We start from the raw sequence: 23,445 nt of genomic DNA on the forward strand, positions 1-23,445 counted from the left end.
ATTTTCAAGGCTCACACAAACCCTGTGACAGTTGTGTATTACTATCCCATCAACTGGGTACACCACAGTTTATCCATTCATGAGTTGATGAACCTCTGTGTTGTCTCCGCCCTTCAGTGGTTATGAGTAATGTTGCTGTGAGTACTTGTGTGAGTCTTTGTGTGGACGTGTGTCACACACACAGCCCGCATGGCAGGCTAGTGAGCCAAGGACAAGGCAGTGGGAGATACAGGGATGTCAACGTGCTCCATCGCTCACACCTGCTTGTGACTGCTCTCCCTTCTTTGATAGTAGACATAATTTACATACCATAAAATTCACCCTTTGTGAGCAAATAAAGGGATTTCTAAGCTTTGTAACCATCACCATTATCTAACTCCAGAACATCACCCCAAAAAGAAACCCTGTACCCACCTGCATTCACTCCCCAAAGCCCCAACACCTTACCCCGCCAGCTCACGGGAACCACTGATCTACTTCTGTCTCTGGATCTGATACTGGACGCATCATATGAACAGAATCACACAATACCAGCTAGGCTTTGGATCACATTCCTTCCCCTTAGTGTGTTTCCAAGGTTTATCCATGCTGTAGCATTCATCAGTGTTTCATTCCTTTCTATTTTTAAGTATGGTCAGTTTACAATGTTGTATCAATTTCTGGTGTACGGCACAATGCATAAGTCATACATACATACACATATCCCTCTTTATATTTTTTCATTATAGGTTGCTACGAGATAGTGAATATAGTTCCCTGTGCTATACAGTAGGTCCTTGTTGTTTATCTATTTTATATATAGTAGTTAGTATCTGCAAATCTCGAACTCCCAATTTATCCCTCCCCACCCTCTTCCCCCCTGGTAACCATAACTTTGTTCTCTATGTCTGTGAGTCTATTTCTGTTTTGTAAATAAGTTCATTTGGATCTTCTTTTTAGATTCCATATATAAATGATATCATACGGTATTTTTCTTTCTCTGGCTTACTTCAAAGAGCTGTCAGACACTCTGGTTTCCACTTTTTGGCTATTACGAATAATGCTGCTATGAACACTAGCGGGTAAATTTTCATGTGAACAAATGTTTTCTGCACGGTCACAAGGCAGCTCTCTGTTTAGTACCTGAGAAACTGCTGCACCATTTTACATTCCTGCCAGCAATAAAGATGTCGATTCCTCCACATCCTCCCAGCACTTGTTCCTGTCTTTGATCACAGCCATTCTAGTGGGCGTGCAGTGGCATCTTCTCACCGTGGCCTTGATTTGCATTTCCCTAACGACTAAGGATGTGGAATAACTTTTTTGTATACTTACTGGTCCTCTTTGGAGAGACATCCACAGTCACCCCATGGTATCCTGGGGGGACTAGTTCCACGACCCACCCTCTCCATGGATTCCAAACTCAGTGGATGCCCAAGTCCCTGAGTTGGCCCTCTGGCCCCAGGGCTCCACGCCCATGAAGATACCCTATCTGAGGGTGTCTGACTCTGCGCACGTGGAACCCGCAGCCAGGAAGGGCCAACTGCATTTGAATCCTCCACTTCTCAACTTGGTTTTTTTTTTGTTTTTTTATTGTTGAGTTGAGTTCTTTATACAGTTGGGGTACTTAAACATACGATTTAAAAATATTTGTTTCATTCTCTGGGTTGTCCTTGTACTTCCTTGATAGTGTCCTTTGAAACACAAATGTTTATAATTTTGATGAAGTCTCATTTATTTTTTTCTTGTCACTTGTGGTTTTGATGTTGTATTTCAGAAACTCTTGCCTAATCCAAGGTCATGGAGAATGACATGCTTCTGTTTTCTTCTAAAAGTTTTACAGTTTGGCTCTGACATTTTGGGTCCATGATCCACTGTGAAGAATTCTCTGGGAACTCATTCTTTCACAGGTGGACGCTCAGTGACCCAGCACCGTCTGGTTCAGGCCATCCTTCCCCCACTCATTGCCCAGGAACCCGTGTCAGAAACAGTGACCATAAATGTATCCCTGCATGTCGATTCTAGCCCACTGATCCTTACGTCAGGAACACAGTGTCTTGATTTCTGCAGCTTTGTAGCAAATCTGGAAGGGTGAGTTTTCCAACTTGGTTCTTTTCTTTCAAGACTTTTGCAAATGGGACCTAATTAAACTTATAAGCTTTTGTAGAGCAAAAGAAACCATAAACAAAGCAAAACAACAACGTACAGAATGGGAGAAAATATTTGCAAATGATGCAACTGACAAAGGCTTAATTTCTAGAATATATAAACAGTTCATACAACTTAACAAAAAAAAAAAAAAAAAAAACCACCCAATCTGAAAGTGGGCAGAAGACCTAAACAAGTAATTCTACAATGAAGAAATACAAATGGCCAATAGGCACGTGAAAAAATGCCCAATATCGCTAATTATCAGAGAAATCCACATCAAAACTATAATGAGGTATAACTCACACCACTCACAATAGCCATCATTCAAAAGATGATGAACAATAAATGCTGGAGAGGGTGTGGAGAAAAGGGAGCCCTCCTACACTGTTGGTGGGAATGCAGTTTGGTGCAGCCACTATGGAAAACAGCATGGAGATTCCTCAAAAAAGTGAAAATAGACTTAACCAAAGATACAGCAATCCCATTTCTGGGTATATATCCAGAGGTAACCCTAATTCGAAAAGATACATGCATCCCAATGTTCTCAGCAGCACTATTTACAACAGCCAAGACATGGAAGCAACCTAAACGTCCACCAACAAATGACTGGATAAAGAAGTTGTGGTATATTTATATAATGGACTACTACTCAACCACAAAAAAGAATAAAATAATGCCATTTGCAGTAACATGGATAGATGTGGAGTTTGTCATATTAAGTGAAGTAATAGGCCACAAAGAGAAAGAAAAGTAACATGCTATCACTCATATGTGGAATCTTTAAAAAAGAAAAACAAAGACACTATGAACTCATCTACAAAAGAGAAACAGACTCGCAGACACAGTAAACATCTTATGGTTATCAGGAAAGGGGATGGGAAGGGATAAATATGGGAGTTTGAGATTTACAAATGTTAGCCACTATATATAAAAATAGATTTAAAAGAAGTAAGTTTCTGCTGTAGAGCCCAGGGAACTATGTTCAATACCTTGTAGTAACATTTAATGAAAAAAATATGAAAATGAAATATGTATATGTATGACTGGGGCACTGTGCTGCACACCAGAAATTGATACAATGTAAATGATTGTACTTCAATTTCTTTTAAGAAGGTGCAAAAAAACCCCACAAGTTAGAACTGAATGTCAACAGAAGCACAGTACAGATGACCCTTGAACAACTTGGGGGTAGGGGTGCTGACACTGCTCCCCCACGGGCAGTGGAAGATACACATATAACTTTATAGTTAGCCCTCCCTATCCTCAGATCCAAATCCTCAGATTCAACCAACCACGGATTGTGTAGTACTGTAGTACATATTTACTGAAAAAATCCATGTATAGGTGAATCTGCATAGTTCAAACCCATGTTACTCAAGGGTGAACTGTATATTATTTGTTAATTATGGAAGGTACATTAGTTGTTGATTGATAACATTGGTACACATGAGTAATTAATAAATATTAATGAAAAATTATTTTTTAAAAAAGACAGTTTGGGCTATTTAAGTCTTTTGCATTTCTTTGTAAATTTTAGGATCAGTAGGTCAATTTATGCAGAAAAGGGCAGCTGGAAATTCCACAGGGGTTTCACTAGATCAATTTGGGGATGTTTACTGCCTTAACCATGTTAAGTGTTCCACTGACAACATGGGATGTCTTTCCATTTATTTAGGTCTTCTATAATTTCCTTCAATGACGTTTTGGAGCTCTCAGTATTCAAGTCTCATAACTTTTTTGTGAAATTTATTCCTAGGGTGTGGAGAAAAGGGAATCCTCCTACACAGCTGGTGGGAATGTAGCTTGGTTCAACCATTATGGAAAACAGTACAGAGATTCCTCAAAAGACTAGGAACAGACTTACCATATGACCCAATAATCCCACTCCTGGGCATATATCCAGAAGGAACTCTGCACCCCAATGTTCATAGCAGCACTATTTACGATAGCCAAGACATGGAAACCACCTAGATGTCTATCGACAGATGACTGGATAAAGAAGCTGTGGTATATTTATACAATGGAATACTACTCAGCCATAAAAAAGAATAAAATAATGCCTTTTACAGCAACACGGATGGACCCAGAAATCATCATTCTCAGTGAAGTAAGCCAGAAAGAGAAAGAAAAATACCATAAGATATCACTCCTATGTGGAATCTAAAAAAAAAAAAAATCACTATGAACTCATCTACGAAACAGAAACAGACTTGCAGACATAGTAAACAATCTTATGGTTACTGGGGAAAGGGGGTGGGAAGGAATAAATCTAGGAGCCTGAGATTTGCAAATGGTAGCTACTATATAGAAAAACAGATTTTAAAAAAATCAAGTTTCTTCTGTATAACACAGGGAACTATATTCAATATCCTGTAATAACCTTTAATGAAAAATATGAAAATGAATATATGTATGTATATGCATGACTGGGACATTCTGTTGTACATCAGAAATTGACACACTGTAACTAACTGTACTTCAATAAAATACTAAAAACATAGTACAAATAAATTTATCCCTAAATATTTTATTTTTGATGCTACAGTAAATGGAACCGTTCTCTCAATTTCACCTTTGCATTGTTGTTAGCACACAGAAATTCACTGCATTGTGTACAAATACAACATGATCTTGTATTCTGCAACTTTGCTGAACTCATTTGTTCATTCTAATAGGTTTTTCTTCTTATTGTTTAAGAGAATCTATACACAGGATCATACTGTCTGCTAACAGAGACAGTTTTACTTCTTCCTTTCCAATTTGCACACCTTGTATTTATTTTCCTTATCTAACTGCCCTGCCAGTACAGTACAACTGTACCTCCAGTACCATGCTGAATGAAAGCCGTGAGGGTGGACATTTTTTCTGGGCTCACCTTAGGGGGAAGCTTTCAGTCTTTCACCATTAAGTATGACATTCAAAGGTTTTCCACAGATACCCTCATCAGTCCTCATCCATCCCTAGTTTGTTGAGGTGTTTTTACTCATAAAAGGGTGTGAGATTTTATCAAATGCTTTCTGAGAAACTGTTGAAATCATCATGTGGTCTTTATCTTTTATTCTATTAATAAGATATATTCATTGATTTGCATGTTCAGAAAGGTGTGCATTCTTGGGATAAACTGTACTCAGTCATGGTATATAATCCTTTTAATATGTTGAAGTCGGTTTATTAGCGTTGAGGATTTTAATGCCTTTATTAACTATGGGTCTTGGTTTGTTGTTTTGTTCTGGTGCATTTGTCTGGTTGTGGTATCAGGGGAACACTGGACTTTTAGAATGAGTTAGGAAATGTTGCCTCATCTACTTTTTGGACAAGTTTTTGAAGGATGGGTGTGAATGAATTAAGTATTTGGTAGAACTCACTATGAAGCCATCTCAGTCTGGGCTTCTCTTTCTGGGAAGATTTTTTTCTTTAATTACTAATTTCATCTTTTGTTATTGCTCTACTCCATTTTCTTTCTGATTCATTTTTGACAGCCTGTATCTCTGGGAACCTGTCCGTTTCATCGAGGCTGTCTCATCTGCTGGCACACAACTGTTCACGGTATTCCTTTGTACTCCACAGTAATGCATTCAGTAGAAGCATTCCCTCCTCCATGCCTGATTTTAGTAATCTGAGTCCTCTCCCTTTTTTTATTGGTTACCATGAAAAAGTCTGCCAATCCTGATCTTCCCAAGGAACTGACTTGCTTCTGCTGGTTTTTCTCCTTCATTTTCTACTCCCTATGTCATTTATTTCCTCTTTAGTCTTTATTAGTTCCTTCCTTCTACTTGCTTTGGGTTTACTTTGCTCTTCTTTTTCTAGATTCTAAGAGGTCAAGGCTAACTTACTGATTTATGACCTTTCTTCTCTTTAAATGCAGATGTCTACAGCTATAAATTTCTCACTGAACACCCCTTTAGCTGCAGCCGCAAGTTCTGGTATGCTATGCTTTCATTTCATTCACCTCAGCATCCTCTAACTTCCCTCTGACCACTGGCTACTTAGCCATGTGTTGCTTCATCTCCACATATCTGTGAATTTCCCAAATTCCTTTCTGTTACTGAGACCTCGTTTCAGTCCACTGTGGTTAAAGAACATGTATGTTGATATGGTTCAGTGCTTTCAAATTTAATCTTACTGAAGACCCCTTGGACGTGACAAGTCACTGTTTTCTTGCCGCTTTCAATATTTTCTTTTTCTTTCAACGATTTTCTTACCATGTGTCTAGAATGGCTCTCTGATTTTTCTCCTACTTGGAGTTCACTGAGCTTCTCAGATGTGCGGATTAATGTTTTTCATCAAACCTGGATGCGTAGGGTTTCAAGCCACTGCTTCTTCAAATATCCTTTCTGCTCCCTTTTCTCTCCTCGCCTCCTGCCGTACGAATGTCAGTACGTTCGCTGGTGTTCCACACATCCCTGAGGCTCTGTCCTTTTTCCTTTATTCTCTTAGTTTTCATATCTCTAACTGGATGCCAAGTGATCTCTTTTCAAGTCCTTGTTTCTTTTCCCTTGCCAGGTGAAATGTGTTCAGCTGTGAGTGAATTTTCCATTTCAGCTATGATACTTTTCATCTCCAGAATGCTATTTGCAGTTTCTATCCCCTTACTGATACTATCTATTTGTTGGAGCATTTTTTTCATCCTTTCCTTTTAATTCTTTAGACAGGGTTTCTTCTAATTCTTTGAAAATGTTTTTAATCACTAATTAAAAGTCACTGTCTAGTAAGTCCAATGTCTGGAATTAGGAAGGTACAGTTTTTCCCATATAGGACATACACTTTCTTACTTCTCCGCCTGATCTCTAACTTTGTTCAAAGCGGGGCATTCTGATTACGATGCATCACCTTCAGAAATAAGATATCAATGTTGTTGCTGCAACGTCTGTATTTTCCCCTCATGTATGGCCCCTGAAGTCTTTGCTCATTTAGATTAGTGGCCGGCTAATGACCGGACAGACATCTCACATCTCCAGAGCCGGTGAGTGTCCCAGGCTCCGCTGAGGCTCTGTCTGTGCCGAGGCCACTGTTAACACCGCAGTTCACAAACTGCCTCGCCCTTCAGCTCCCACTCGCACAGGCTCAAGGTCAGCCCCAGTACTGGGGGTCTCCTCCGCTCCTTCCTGGGCTCATACACAAGCCTGCGAGTGCATGTGGCCTGACAGAGGCCCAAGAAGTCGTCCAAACTTTTCAAAGGCCCCATGGGAATCTTTTTCTTGCTTTAAAGTTTTGTGTCAGCCTCTTATTAGCACAACTCGGAGTGCCACCTCAGGCAGCTGCAACGGTAAACACACACCAGCAACGCTTTCAACAAATGCCCTGCGGCTGGAGTTTTCCTCAAAGAACAAGGTATCAGTCAGCTCAAACAAGGACCGGCCCTGATCATGGGGCTTTTTGAGCAAGCTGGTCAGATAGGGACAGTTCTCTGGAAATGGGGCTCTGAGGGAGTTCCAAAGCCATTATGACCCTTCCAGTGGCTACCAGACTGTTGGTTTTCCTCTTAAACCTTTGTTTTCAGACACTGTATCAAATATATTCCGTATCAAAAAATTTTATTTCCACCATAATCACTTATTTATCCAATTTCACCACTACTGCTGAACTTTTAGTTCGCTTCCAGTTTTTTACAATTATAAAGAAAGCCATTCTGAAGACAGCCTAAATCTCTGAGTTTATTCTCAGTTCTTCCTCTACAAGCCGTACATCCAAAAGCCCCTGGGATGACGATGTGTCACGTGCACTCCCCACAGGGCACTGCTGGGCTCTCAGGCTACTTGGCTTCTTTGCTGCATCCAAGAGCTGCCTATAAACTCTCTTTCACTGCAGTCTGCATAACCTTCATAGTTTCTTCCTTCTTCTCTGATCACTCTCCTCTTGTTCCCAAAGTTCAACTTTGTAAAATTCAGGCCTTCAAAACCCTTTACTTCAGGGGAGCCATACCGCTCAAAAATTTCAACTTCCAACACTATCTGCGACTTTAAAATATGTAATCCTAACACTGATAACTTTCTTGCACACTCCTATACTGTTTCAACTCTACATTAGGACAAAATTCCACTAAGATGTTTTACCATCAAATTCAGCAAGTACCATATATATCAATCTTCCCTAAAACTGAGAAGCTAAATGAGTCAAAAATGTAACAAGTTTCTACTGTACAGCACAGGGAACTATATTCAATATCTTGTAGTAACCTATAATGAGAAAGTACATGAAAATGAATATATGTATGTATACATATGACTGAAACATTATGTTGTCCACCAGAAACTGACACAACATTGGAAACTGATTATACATCAATAAAAAAGACAATAAACAATAAAAGTAAAAAGATAAACAATGCTAAAAAAAATGGGGTAGCACAAAAAGCATATATGGAAAATATAATTTAGAATACTGTAGAGGGGTAAGCTGAAAAAACCCATGTATAAGTTGAGAAAAACAGCAATTTTTCAAGAATTAGTCCCCCAGGGACAAACTAAAAGTTTAACTCAAGAAAAAAGAAAAAGGGCAGAGCTAAGATCCAAGCAGCCTAAATCACCAATCGTAATTTGATGAGAAAGTCAGAACTGGAAACCGGGTGGTCATCCGACATGACACCTGGGGGAAAGCCTCAGTGGTCAGAATGTTCTCCTAACACTTTCTAAGAAAACGCCACTTTGCTGCTCTTCCTCAGCCACCAGCCATTTCCCACTGGGGTCTCAGCAGCTCATGAAGGCACGTGATGAGGGCAGCACCTCCCAGCCCTTCCCTGCCACCCTGGACCTGGGACGATGCCAAGCCCTACTGCCACCCACAGACCAGAGCAAAGCTGGGGCACGGCTGCGTCCAGAGGAAACCCAGTCTCCCAATCACCACACAAACTTCCCCAGGACGATATATGCGGTCAGCTAAACTGTCACGTTTTCTGAAATGTGACACTGGGATACCACTGCCTAAAACATGGCTCTGAAATACAGAAGGCATGTCTCTGTGATAAAAATCATTTGGGAATTAACAAGAGAGGTTTTTGCAAAGTTAACCGATGATTCCAGATTTTTACTTGAGCGGCTTACTAGAGTCATTTGAATGTACCCACTGAATAAAAGTGATAATGAAAGCAACTAACCATGACAATAACAAAGAATCATTTGGAAAATAATCATCAGAAGAGGTGTTTAAAATATTAATCAAAATGCTAATAACACTGGGGGAAAAATCAAAATAATGGTGGTAGGCAGGGAGGAGGCAGGCATTTTATGCCAAGGAGCACAAGGGAACATTCCGGTTACGTTCTGCATCTTGAGAGTGGTTGAAATTGCATGGGTGTGTGCATTTGCTGAAAAGTTCTTGGAATGGTTAAGATCTGTGTACTTCACAGCATATGAATTTTATGCCAAAAAAGAAAAGGAGAACTATAAATAAATATTAATGATATGCACGCTCCGGTTTCTAGGGGAAGTGTCCTGATGTCTGCAACTTATATTAAAATACATTTTTAAAAGATGAATTGATAGAGGGATGGATAATTATATGACAAAGCAAATATGTAAAAGTATTAATTATTTAGAATATGTGGAGTGAGTATATATATACACATGTATATACGCAAGTTCACTGGAAAATTCAACTTTTCTTGAGATTTGAAAATTTCATAATAAAATATTGACAAAATATTGCTACATGGAGCCGGGATTCTTTAATTGGTTTTTGATTTATATTCTGATCAATGCAACGCCAAGAGAGAACGAGCATGAAAAATAATTAAGTATGTTGTAAAAATACAGAGCTCTTTCTAAAAAATAAACAGCACAAAATTGTATCAGATTGGTAAGGAATAAACTTCTGAATTATTTTAGTTTATCAAAGGTATTTCATTGTCTGACCAATTTGTGGTTAACCATGATCAATGAACCGTATCACGAAAAGCACCAAAGATTCCCCACAACTTTTTATGTACATAATATTCAATTTCGATTTCTAGTAGACTTCCTTTCAGACCCAGACCAAACTAGGCACAGAACAGATATGAATACAGTGAACCTGACGGGGATGGGGGGTGGTACAGACAAACAGATCGCATGACAAGCAGGGATAGAACTATAAAGCGGAAGCAATCTACGACACTCCTTGTAATCACTTACCATAATCACATCATGCATATTTAAGGAGTCTGAGATTTCAAGTGGTAACTCATCTCTCCCTCAGCTGCTGCAGCAGGTCCAGGGCGGTTTGTCCTTTGCTCGCACAGCCAGCCCTTCCACCACTTTCCCACTTCGCTCCCACTCATACCATCCGACCCACTCAGCCAATCTTGTTGGCTCTGCCATCGAAACACACCTAGTGCCTGATTGCTCCCACCACTTCCACCTCTTCCTGACTCCTACAAAGCCTCCCAGCTGCCCCTGCCCACAGCCCTTCAGTCGGTCCCCAACATGGGAGCTGGAGCCACTCTGCTGACACCTACCTTGGTCCACGTCTCTCATCTGCCCGAGCCCTCCAAAGGCTCCCATCTCACTGGGGCAGAAGTGCAAGTCCCCTATGAGAGTCCACAGGGCCCCTCCTGCCTCCTTCCTGCTCACACAGACCTCCCCGCTCCTCCCCCAAAGCACCAGACACCCTCCCGCCTAGAGCCTGGCCCAGAGGCTCCTCCCCAAGATCTCCACGTGGTGTTTCCTCTAATGGGTCAGGTCTTTTCTTAAATGACATCTTCTCTGAGGCTTCTTTGGCCAATTTACTTCAGTTCTACCCTACCCACCAACTGCCTTCATTATCCCTCTTTTTCGCTGTATTTTTCTCAATAACACATTTATCACCTAGCACATCACGTGCTTTCCTGATGTATACACTGTTATTGTCTATCACTCCCACTGGAAGGAGAGCCCAGAGCACGTGTTTCTGCCCCTTTCTCGCTGCTGTATCACTGGTCCCTAAGACAGCAGCTGTCACAGACGACACACTGAGTTAGTATCTGCTGGCGGACTGAACGGGTGGCAGGTGGGCGGGCGTGCTACCTGGTGGTGGTGGTCTTCCCCTCCATCTTCTGGCTGTTCCAGACCCTCACCGTGCCGTCGTTCGAGCACGTCGCGAACAGCGAGTGCTCGTCAGAGACTCTGATGCGGTTCACAGCGGACTTGTGCTCATGAAGGTGTGCAACCAGGAGCCCCTTGGGACGCCACCCTGAGGAAGAGCCAAGGAATGCAACTTACTTTCAGTTTACACATACAACCCTCCTGCCGCCCCCGCTGTGAGCGCTGACCACCTGCGTGAGAACCAACAGAACTAAACAAGGTAGCAAGGGCTAGCCAACAAGGGCGGTCTACTGCCCAGGACAGATACTGTCATCTACGGAGGAAGACATGCAAGACAGCAATTAAGAGTTGCTCAAACAGCCTGAGAAAGACAGCACCTGGGGCCTTTCTCTAGTGTCCTAAAAGGCACAAGGGTCACCTGCTACCCAAAAAAACCCTGCCTAGTGCTCAACAGCAGGAGGTAATGACTGTTGGGACCTAGAAATCAGGCACTGGGGAGGCAGCCTGGTCCTGAAAGTCTCCAAGACGCAGCCCCACCACACCATCACATGTGACCCGGGGATACTTCTTTAAACTCTGAGTTTCAATTTCCTTAAGCATAAAATGAGGGGGGAATTACTCAACCCAAAGGATGACTGTATGGATAAATGAGATATAAAGGGTCTAACACGGTCCTGGGCCCACAGTAAACACCCAAATGTAGACTGCTTCCCTACCTGCAATCATTTACTCTGTGATACCAACAGGCTGATATAAATAGTATTACAAATGATAGCTTCAGAAAGCCCAAAGACATTCTACTGCTTTCTTTATGACTTCTACACACCTCTGTTTATCTGTATTCTTTTAGTGTATCATTAATTTCCTCTAATGAATTATGAATTCCTTGAAGCCAGAGACCATGTCTTACCCGTTCCAAACCACTCAGTTTTTAGCAGAAGTATATATATATATATATATAAAAAACTATCTTCAATGTATTATGAACAAACTTTTATATTGTGCGTAACATTTAATAATAATTAATACTAACTTTTAAAATAAAAAAAAACAGAAAGCTATGCTGAAGATCATACTATATTGGGAGTCAGCACTGTGCCTAATTAAGTCCTAATAAAGTCATATTAAAATCAACTTATTTGTTTTACCAAGAAACAAAAATGCCAGCAATCCTGCTTCTGAGTAATATATCCAGAGGGAATTTTAATTCGAAAAGATACATGCACCTCAATATTCGTAGCATCACTATTTACAATAGCCAAGATATGGAAAACAACCTAAATGTCCACCAACAGATGGCTGGATAAAGAAGTTGTGGTATATTTATACAATGGAACACTACTCAGCCATAAAAAAGAATAAAATGCAATTTGCAGCAACATGGATGGACCTGTAGATCATCATTCTAAGAGAAATAAGCCACAAAGAGAAAGAAAAATACCGTATCACTCATATGTGGAATCTACAAAAAAAAAAAGGACACTATGAACTCATCTACAAAACAGAAACAGACTCGCAGACATAGTAAACAATCCTATGGTTACCATGGAAAGGGATAAATTTGGGAGTTTGAGATTTACAAATGTTAGCCACTATAGGTTTGAAAACAAGAAAGTTTCTTCTGTATAGCCCAGGGAATTATGTTCAATATCTTGTAATAACTTTTCATGAATATAAAAATAAATGTATGTATGTATATGCATGACTGGGATATTGTGCTGTACACCAGAAACTGACATGTTGTAACTAATTGTACTTGCATTAAAAAAAAAAATAGCAAAAATGAAACCAAGACTACTGTCAAACCTGGCATACTCTACAACAGAAAACTATGTTTCCCCTTGGATGTCTACCTCACATGTGTGGATGTGATTTGAAGGAGGATATGCTGGATTTGAGAATCATCGAAAACACTTTGCCATGAAGTCTAGGCAATCTAGCAGGCTAGGTTGAACATTTCCCTGTAGAGAAAATCACACAACCACTCAAGTGTGGAAAGAAAAAAAAAAACAAGTCCAACAGTCACTGCACATATCTCGAACGACAAAATCTGACACCTTTTCTGGGATTGCTGTATAAAATGTATAGCTCCACTTAAGTACAAAATGCCACTTATAAAGATAGATTCTATCATAAAATAGACAAGTTTGTGGTCAACTTTTTTTGTTTTTAAAGCAAGGCTGGTTAAATAATACTGAACTGTATCTCAGAAACAACTCAGGCATTGCAGGATATTTATTTTGATTAAAAAAATTTTATGTGACTAGAGATGCCACTTACCACTTACTAATATTTCTTAGATCTTTGAATCACTGACTACCACTTATTCCCCCACTTCACAATGGAAGCCCGTGGGAATTCATGTGATTTTTCTCTCTCTAACACATAAGTACACTATGCATTTCTCAGCTTTCAAGTTAATTTTTCATTATTAAAATCTATACAGAAACTCAATAAAAATGTTTTTTAAAATCTGCAAATCTAATATCAAAGACTAGCTTCCCCACATTACACTGTGCAAGTCTGTAAACACAGCTAGGCCACAATTTTCACCTAACTTCTCTCCAAGTTTCTTCTAAATCTCCCCAGAATACAGGAGTGTTTTCCCCCAAATCTAAATGCTGACGACTGCTGAGCGGTGGGGGTTACAGGTGATTTTGTTTTCTTTTCAGAAGCACCCATTATTTTCTAAGAGTTTTACCTTTTTTTAAAGAAAACGAATAGATAGTAAACCCTTCAAAAATGAAAAGCCGGAGTCTACTCAGGGAAGCCTGACATCCACCGAGAAAGTGACACAGCCAGGCAATAAAACCACCACCAGAAGGAGAGAAAACCGCAGGTGACTGGCCCGACAGACACAGCCAGAGCTACGGAGACCCAGACCCCACAAGCAATGACTGGACACGAATCACTCTTCCTCCGGCCCGGGGGAGTGAGCTCTGCTCCCACGCCCTGTACTGGGAGTCACCCACCACCGCTCCTGTCGACTCAGGCCCGGGAGCCTGGGCGAGCGCGGCCCCCAAGGACGGCACGTTTACCGGGCGGTGGCGGTTTGCTCTCCCACTCTGCATTCTCCATCATCTGCTTGGCCATCCGCTCGGCACTGCACTGCTCCCGCTTCTGCTGCAGGAGCTGCTGAAGCTCGGTCTTGCACGTGGTCACCCGCACCTGGTAGGCAGACGGCACGACTGTGCTGCTCAAAACCTGTACCGCCGGCTTTCTGCTCTGCACGTTCGTCACTTCTGCAACCTGCAGAACAAAACCAATTACAGGTATTTATGTCATAAGTAAAGTACATTTGATGATAAAAAAGTGCTATGTTCTCTCTATTCACTATACCAGCTTTTTGTCCTTTTTAGTGCACCAACTTTTAAATGCTTTTTTTTTTGTTAACAGAGGTACTGGGGCTTGAGCCCAGAACCTCGTGCATGTTAAGCAGGTGCTCTACCACTGAGCTATACCCTCCCCTAAATCTATTTAAAGACAATGACGTTTTTTCCACAAAAACCTAGTTAAAATGAAGTTTAACCACAACATTTCCAAACCCCTACATTAAAAACAGATGATCAGTGCAGCAATAACATTAAATAAAAAGCCTCATTAATTTAAGTGAAGAGAAAAATGAGAATTTTAATTTATCAGTTGGCTGAATTAATATTTTTCACTTAAAGTATTACTGGCTAGGGAAGAGTCACCTTAAATTATAAACTTACTTCAAGTAAATCAAAATCACTGCATTTCTCACACACAGCAAACTTGGGACTTTTTCCCCAGAAGCATTTTTGCTATTTTACAGATCTAACGATATTATATTAGAGTAAGAATAAGAGAAGATTTTAAGGGTTCACTGCAGCCCAACAGAAGCACAGCTCACGATGTCTTCACCCACAGACCACTCTACTGCTGAGTTCTCTACGACGAGATCTTTTTGGTGCTTTCAATACTAGATTTCCCCTTGGCTCTAAAGTTAAAGATAAGCCTGTCTTAGAGACATGTCCTTCCTACAGGACAAGCCACTATGCTGACTTTCCATACAGCACACAGCCCTTAAAGACCCCAACAGTAGGCTGGGACTCACTACCACCCAGACAGCAGTACCTGAGGAGAAGTGGACAAGGGGACGCAGATGCCAGCAGAGGACTCGGAACGTGGGGGCTTCCCAGGCTGAATCACCTCCTGGTCGCTCCCTTTAGGTGGGGCCTGCGGGATGCTCGGCGGTTCCAGGGACCCAAACATGCTTTTCCATTCTTCATTTACATTTGAGTCTTGTTTCACGTGTTTTCTAGCTACGAAAACAGAATAAACTGAAGGAAGCCTCTGAAATAAATTAGTGCTTTTATTATCTTTTTTGGGGGGAGGGGAAGCAATGGACTTCTACATGCTATTTGCTCTTTCAACAGCCAACTTATTTACATTTACTTGTACACTTGTCAGCTCTCATTTCATCTCTGGACAGATGGACAGATGCACTTTCAGTAGTGTTAATAATTAGACCTAACTGCTTCCTCGTTTCCCAAGGTTAGCTCAGTTTCAAGTAACCACTTTTACATGAAGAACTAACAACAAAAACAACTTTTTCAAATGTCACTGACCACACTACTAAATATGACCTCTCTATTTCCAGTATCAGTTACATGGGGAAAAAATTAAGAAAAAATAAAAAATCAATTGCAATACAGCTGCATCCTGACTACAGGCAGATGAGAAACCCCCCCTATTTTTTAAACTTTGTCCAATTACAAAAAATACATTAAGTAGCACAAAGTTCTGGCATTACCAATATGTAACACGAATTGTCCCTTTAACTCTGTAAGCCTCATAAACTATGTAGTTTAATAATACACTACCATATTATTTTGCAAAAATAAAATAACACATACTGCTTCACAACTTGCTTTTTCTCCTACTTAACTAAATATACTGAACATTGATTTAAATCATTCCCGTGTTAATGGACATTTCAATTATTTCCTTTTATTCTGAGAGCATTCTTACATGTTTCTTCAAGTCTGTCAGTGCTTCTGTGAGAAACTTCCAGAACTGAAAATGGTGAGTCAAACAGTAAGAGTATTGTGCAACTCACAATCTCACTGACAGTGAACGAAAGCGCCGACCTCCCCACACGCTTGCTAACACCATTGTCATCAGTCTTTGCTAATCACACAGGCAGAAAATGCCATCTCACTGTTTTCATTTGCATTTATTTTGTTGTCTACCTTTCAAACATACGCATTTCTGTTCTCCTATTGGCTCTATGTTCAAATCCACTATTTTTCCTCTGGGTGCTTGCGTTTTTCTTATTAATTTGTATGAATGCTTTACATTTTATGGCTGTAAACCATTAATAATTAAGTTGCAAATACTTTATTCCAAGTTTGGCAGTTAGAGGTTTTTTAAAATATAATTCATCAGCTGCCCTCAAAATCTGACACTGGATTAGAAACATTTCCAAAAGGCATTTAAGTGAGTATATCTCCAAAAAGGGTTCAAGGAAGAATGCTTGAGATCTTAAAAACCTCATATGATCAATGTCACTGTCATTGCCACAAGAGCTGACAGTTGTAAATCTGAAACCTGCACCGTTAAGGCTTCTCTGGTGGCTACTCTTTTGTAAGACTTTTCAATTCGCTGGGCGTTACCTACTAGAAACAGGCTAGAAAATTTTATGTAATCTTATATATAGACTATTCTCCTTGCTTTGGTGTTTAAAGGATTAAAAAACAGAATTTCACCTTCATTCACATACTTCCACAGGGGCAACATAATTTTAAGAGCAGAGCTCTGGTTTGAATTCTGATTCTGACACATACAGAGCAATGAATGTGGAAGGTTACCTAATGTCTTAACTGTCACTTCATGCCTCCACTCTTCTTCCCCGAAATCTTCCTGCTACACAACGCACTCGCTCACTCACTGTACATGAAAGCTCTGTATCTGGAAATGTGACTTTTTAGTTTTACTACTAGTTAGCTAAAACTAACCTCGTGAAGTAACTTATAATGACCAGCTAAGTGCACACACGTAAGTGGACTCACCTCGCTTGTCATCTGGTTCCTGTTTGGTTTTAACAAGATCAATCTGCCTCCCAGTTATGCCCAAGGCTGCCAAGTCAATGACTCCTTTCTGGCCACTATCATGCAGATGGCTCCGGTCCACAATATTGGCCTTTGCTTTGTTAGATTTCATCATGAAGTCTTTCAGTGCCAGAAGCTTGTCCTCCTCCTCCTCTGTCATTCCCTAAAACCAAATAAAGCCGTATGTTCTACGTTACTTTCACAAGTGGTAACAGGCCTCAGAATGACTAACAATTGAAGGGTCAAACCACTCGATTTAAAATTTCAGAGTAAGAATGGTGAAATGAAGCAAGCAAAAGCAAGAGATAAAGATATTATCAACACACAACGAAATCTCACTAACTGATCTCTCCAGCCACTTTCTACTTCGTATCATGATTTATGCCAAAATTCAAGTAGAATTCAGCTTTGAAATCTCCAAAAAACTTTAATACAGTGCCTGGTAACAAAGAGATCTTTAATACATAACTGAATAAACAAACATTTGGTATCTTCATAAAAATTCTGAAAATATGATATTAAGCAAAAGAAAGTGCACCTACGTCACCCTTGTTGCTAGCTATGTGGAGGACATGAAGTGGGGCCCTGTATGTGAAGCCACTCTGATATACAGAGCGCTCTGCACACCTCAGGAAGCGACATGCTGGCCAGTTGAGCTGCTAGTGTCAGCAACACACCCACCCACATCCCAGGACAGCAGTGTGTCTGGAGTCAGACTGCCTCTGTTCAAATGCCAGCTCCATTACTTACACTATCTGTATGACCACGGGCAGGTTATCCACTTCCTCTGTATCTCTATCTACAAAATGTGGATAATTACTAGTACCCATCATAAAAGGTTATTATAAAATGATAATAAATTCATCCACCTAAGACACTAAGAACACTTTAAACTATCTGACAGCTAATGAATATTATTTAATTTAAATAATTGATGTGCAACTTAAATATTCTGGTACATGAGTAAGTTCTCCATTTTCTTCTTAACTTTCCAACCATCCACAGAACCCTCTAAAATGTTTTTATTATGTAAATGAAAAAGTAATAAAATAATTCCCCTAAAGCCTCAATCTAAAATTCCAGCGGACTTTAAGGTAATATTCACAGTCTGCTGGCACAAGAGGACACAAACCCTAGGAAGTCAGAAAATTAAGAAGTGATGAAATAAAATAACATTAAAGTACATTAATTATTGAGAGATCCTGGACCGAATTTTTTCCAATAACCGGAATTCTTCATTTATTTTCACCTCTCCTCTTAAAATCTTACAGCCATGGTAAGAAGTCTGTTCTTTCTGTGAATCTACGTTTCAGTTGGTAAGACAGAGGGCTCAGCTCTCGTCCACACGAGGCAAGGCCATCGTAAGGCTGTAGAGAAGACTGAAGAAGAGCCACACCCCACTCCACGGGGGAACCTTCAACATACTGCACTAAGCAGCCAGACACAAAGGCCACGTACTGTAAGATCCCGTTTACGTGAAATACACAGAACAGGCAAGTTTGTGGAGACAAAAAGTAGATTCAGCAGTTGCCACAGCAGAAGCCAACAGGGAATGCCTGCTAATCGACACGGCTTTCTTTCCGGGCTGATGAAAATGTTCTGAAACTAGACAGTGGTGATGGTTTCACAACTCTGTGAATGTACTAAAAAAAAAAAACACTGAATTGTACACTTTGAAAGAGTGAATTTTACTGTATGTGAATTTTATCTCAATAAAAAATGTCAGACGTGCACCATCAAAAAAAAGAAAAAACCCGACAAGGACATTACAAGAAAGGAAAACTGAAGGACAACTCACTTGTGGAAATGGAAAAATTTCAAAAAAAAAAAAAAAAAAAAAGGAAAAAGAAAAAGCAATCCAAATCCAGTCTGTATAAAAATGTACTTTGCACAATATTTATGTTCACATTATTTATGTATTATACATTTATAGTATTTGTGTGTTTTACAATAAAAATGTATTTAAATATAAATACAATATGATACAGTTGTTTCACAAAAAAATCTAGGTATAAAAGGTTGATGACATGGGAAGATCAGTGTAGTTAGCTACATTAACAGAATATTAAAAAAAACCATATGATAAAGACATCTGATACATCTTAATATTCTTCCATAATAAGCCTCAGCAAGCCAGATATGGGTGGGAATTTCTTTAATCTAATAAAAAGTGTACCGAAAAAGTGTTAGCAGACACCAAACAGTATAATGCTGAGTTTTCCCAACGAGATGAGAAACGAAAAGAATGCCCACTATCACAAATTCCATTTACACTACACTGAAGACCCTGGTCATTTAAATAAGGCAAGGAAACAAAAGTATTCACTGGGAAAAAGTGAATAATACTGCTACTACTGTTCACACACAACAGAATTATGAATGTGCAAACTCAGAAGAAGCATCCAAGCCAAGAGATTAGAACTGGTCAGTCAGTCAGACGAGGTTGCTGGATTCAGGATCAATATAAAAATTTTTTCTATACACCAGCTACAAAAACTTTTTTTTAATATACCAATTATAATAGCATTAAAAGCCAATTACCCCAAATATGTATAACAATTAAAGATATATAAAACTCTACAAAGTAAACCATAAAACATTACTGTGATAACTTAAAGATCCAACTAAACGTAGACACGCACCGTGTTCATCGACTGACGTCTCACTGGCAAGACTTTGATTCTCTCCTACAGGTTCCAATGTAATCTCAATCACATACCAACAAAAAAAAATTTTTTTTAATAAAGTGACAAGATGATTAGGAAACATCATTTGGAAAATGTAAGTGGAAATGCAAAGGACCAAGACAACCTTGAAAAGCCAGCGGGGAGATTGTGCTCTAATCAGAGGTCAAGTCCACAAGCATGCCCCAACACTGCTTCCAGCCGTGATGTCCAGGAGGGACAAGATTTACTCTCCCATGTTAAACAACTTTAAACTGGACAGAAACTATGAAATGCCACTTTTCAAGCACTAGAAAACGGGAAGCACAGGCTGCGGCCCCCAGGACAGAGGAGAGTCCTAGGACTGCCCCCTCTCACTCTCTGGGGAGTTTCCAGTCCATGCACGAGGAGGGGGAACGCAAACCCAGTTCAGAAGAGCCACGTTCAAGGAGCACGAAGGCTGAGCATGTGGGGCACAGAACTGGGGCAGGGGTCTGGCCCACGGCCAGGGCTACGGCACAGTCTCCTCAAGTCTGCGGCTGAGTACTGACACCGGGAGCGCGAGGCCAGGAAGAGCAACCAGAAAGCAGGAAGCCCCGGAGCTCACCTGGGCTGGGGTCACACACACTCCAAGCAACCAGAGCATCATGGACCCCAACATTCTGGAGTCAACCTGAGCCGGCCACTGACCAAAGGCTGCTCTGGGCCTGTCCTAACAAAGCTTAAAACAAGGTTCAAGAGGAGCCAATTGATCCCCAGTAACTTAAACTGCACCACAGAGCAGACCTAACACAACATAGTCATCACATGGAATCCGCAGGGATCAGGTCCAGGACCCCCATGGACACTCAAGTCCTTTAGATAAACTAGCGGCTTAGTATTTGCATCTAACCCACACACAACCTCCTGTATACTTTAGATCAGCTCTTGATACAATGTAAATACTACGTAAATAGTTGCCAGCATGGCAGTGGGAAAACCAACACCAGCAGCAAGTCAAAAACATTTACTAGGAGCTACGGCCGCCTCGCAGAGAACTAATGACTCACGATGAAAAGCTTTCGAGCTCATACACAAAACCTGCAGGACGGGGAGAAATCCAAAGAATCACACCACCCAAGCTTGAAGGTATGTCTGAGTCGGGGTGGTTTTTATTGCAGGGAGAAATCCTTTTGATAAGGATTACTTACTCAGGAGAAACAACTGAAAAATGTGATTTGATATCCAAGTTTCCATAAATTGCTTTCTAAAATACAAAATACACCTAACGTACAAGCCGAGGTTAAAAGAAAACTCAAAAGGCTGGCAATTCAAGTCACATCAAACTGAAGTCCTCTGAAATAGAGGAAAGAGAAACACTGGCCTGGAAGGCACACTCAGAGGCAGCTCTAGCCTCCAGGCAAATTCAGACCCAGAAGAGCCGCAATGGTTACGGACCAGCCTCCTGGAGAAGCCTATTCCAACATTCCGTCACCCGAGCCAGCAGGTGGGCATCAAACAGCAACGGACAGTTAGGGATGAGCACAATGCGTGAGAGGCTTTACATCCCAAGCTGGACTGTTTTTCCCATCTTCTTTTCTCATTAGACAGGACAACGACTGACAGGTATCCTCCTAACCAAAACGTCCTGCAGACTTAAAGACAGTCATTAACATCGTCTCTCAGTATCTGCTGTGTGGCTCGTGGAGATTTACTCAGAAATCAGATTCTTTATTTCTAACCATTTTTATTCCTACCTTGACTTCTCCGGGATCCACATATCCCTCTTAAAACACGATGCCAAATCTATACGTAATATTTCTAAAGAGGCCTTAATGTTTCTGAAGAGACCAAGTAAAATAAAAAGATTAATTTCTAATTCTAACAAAATTTGCTAAACAATCTGAATTCATAGACCTGTAAGACACAGTAGTAAAATCTGGATTGAGATAAACCAGGATTTTCCTCTATTGCATTTGAACTTTGTATTGTTCCTTCCAATTGAATTTCATTGTTTTTCATGAAATATGGAACTGAGCCAAGAATATCACCTACATCTAGGGTTATACCCCCTCTTTCCCTCATTTATACAGCCAGTCATCACAAAAAACTTACCAGGTCTCCCAAGATTCCTTATTTAGCTCAACCCAATTCCTTACCATCATCACAGTATGTCCTAGATACCAAAGCAAATGCATATAGTATCTGCCAGATTTATTTACTGGTTTGTTATAATACAATGTCATTTAAAATATTTTTAAGAGCTAGATAGAAGCCTCAATGTTTTCATAAAAGTTTCATTTAAAGGTAAGATTTCAGAAAGGTGATACAACCTGTGAGAGCAACTTCTTCAGCAGCTGTTCTATGGCGGGGTCCTCAGGTGGGGGGCAGGCAGGAAGAGACCCGTGTCGTTTCTTCTGTCGCATGTGCAGATGTCTGAACAAGCTAGTAATGTCCTTAGACCTCAAAGCATAATCAAATATAGATCGACTTACTGGCTCTTTTAAAACACTGAGCAGAACAAGTTTTCTTTCAATCTATATTAGAAAAATAAAAAAGAATCAGCCAAAGATACAATGTAGAGTACAGTTATTTCCAAATTCAACAAATATAAACTGCGTAAAGTTAACATAGGTATTTATTTTCTAAGAAAACGGGAGATACCAACATCTGCAATTTCTGCTTAGAAGAAAAAAGAATGCTAGCGCCCTTTAAAGAGCAAACATATTCCTTCTGTTCACTGTTAGCATCTGAGCACACAACTGTGTCTGTCACACCAGAAGCTAACAAACACCCAGGTTAGAAAAGTTCAGATCGCGAGTTTTCTAGACCCCAAAATGTCAGACGACTTCCTAGATCTAAGAAGTCCCTGCAGTCCACAGGCCTAACGGCCAAAGGGCACTGGTCCAGGGGAGCCGCTCAGCAGCTACCGGCCTCGTGCAGCCAGGCCTCCCAGCAGCTCCAGCTGCTTCTGAAAAACATTACTCTCTCCAGAGAGTTCATATTCCTTCCTTTTCCAATCCCCATGGGTACTCTCCTTGCCAGCACATATACAATAAAAAAGGATGAGCACTACGAATGGTAGCCAAGAGGGCTTTCTGTAGATCTCCTCAACCACCTGGTGAGCTGGCCCATAGAAACCTGCATTAAAAGGGTATCTTTCGTCTAATCCCAACTGTAGACAGGTAAGAATTACAAAATATAAAGATAACTGGTCTCTCAACTCCTGAGCCTGGTCTTTCAAAATATAAACCAATGAGAAATGCAAAAAGTAGTAATAACTTCTGAGAAAACAAAGAGAACGGTGCAGATTTCTCACAAACCACTTTCACGTCGCATTCCTTAGTAAACCACAACTAAACAGTATTACAAATACATGCAATTTTAAAATCCCAGAAACACCTTCTCCATATTATTAGAGTTTAGAAACCAAACTTCTAAACAGAGTAAGTAGTCAAAAACAGTAAGTCTCTAAACATGATTTCCAAGGAAGCTTTAATAGTGTCGGGGGGGGGGGTATTTTCTAGTAATATTATCCATCTTTCATGTACACACAAATTGTTCCTAGGATAAAAATTTATAAATTTACAAACTGTATGAAAC

The 23,445-nt window shown here is 40.3% G+C and overlaps 1 protein-coding gene across 1 annotated transcript in view; it reads right to left on the reverse strand.

The window, feature by feature from the left end:
- Positions 1-23,445, reverse strand: part of PIK3R4 (phosphoinositide-3-kinase regulatory subunit 4) — a 70,601-nt gene that overhangs the window by 13,360 nt on the left and 33,796 nt on the right. Inside the window, exons 9-13 of the mRNA XM_045521378.2 lie at positions 22,176-22,379; positions 17,162-17,363; positions 15,225-15,412; positions 14,165-14,375; positions 11,109-11,274 (exon numbers count right to left, since the gene is read on the reverse strand). Of these exons, the coding sequence (XP_045377334.2) occupies positions 11,109-11,274; positions 14,165-14,375; positions 15,225-15,412; positions 17,162-17,363; positions 22,176-22,379 (971 nt within the window). The remainder of the gene's footprint in view (positions 1-11,108; positions 11,275-14,164; positions 14,376-15,224; positions 15,413-17,161; positions 17,364-22,175; positions 22,380-23,445) is intronic.

This window comes from Camelus bactrianus, chromosome 1 (assembly GCF_048773025.1).
Source record: "Camelus bactrianus isolate YW-2024 breed Bactrian camel chromosome 1, ASM4877302v1, whole genome shotgun sequence".
NCBI lineage: Eukaryota > Metazoa > Chordata > Mammalia > Artiodactyla > Camelidae > Camelus > Camelus bactrianus.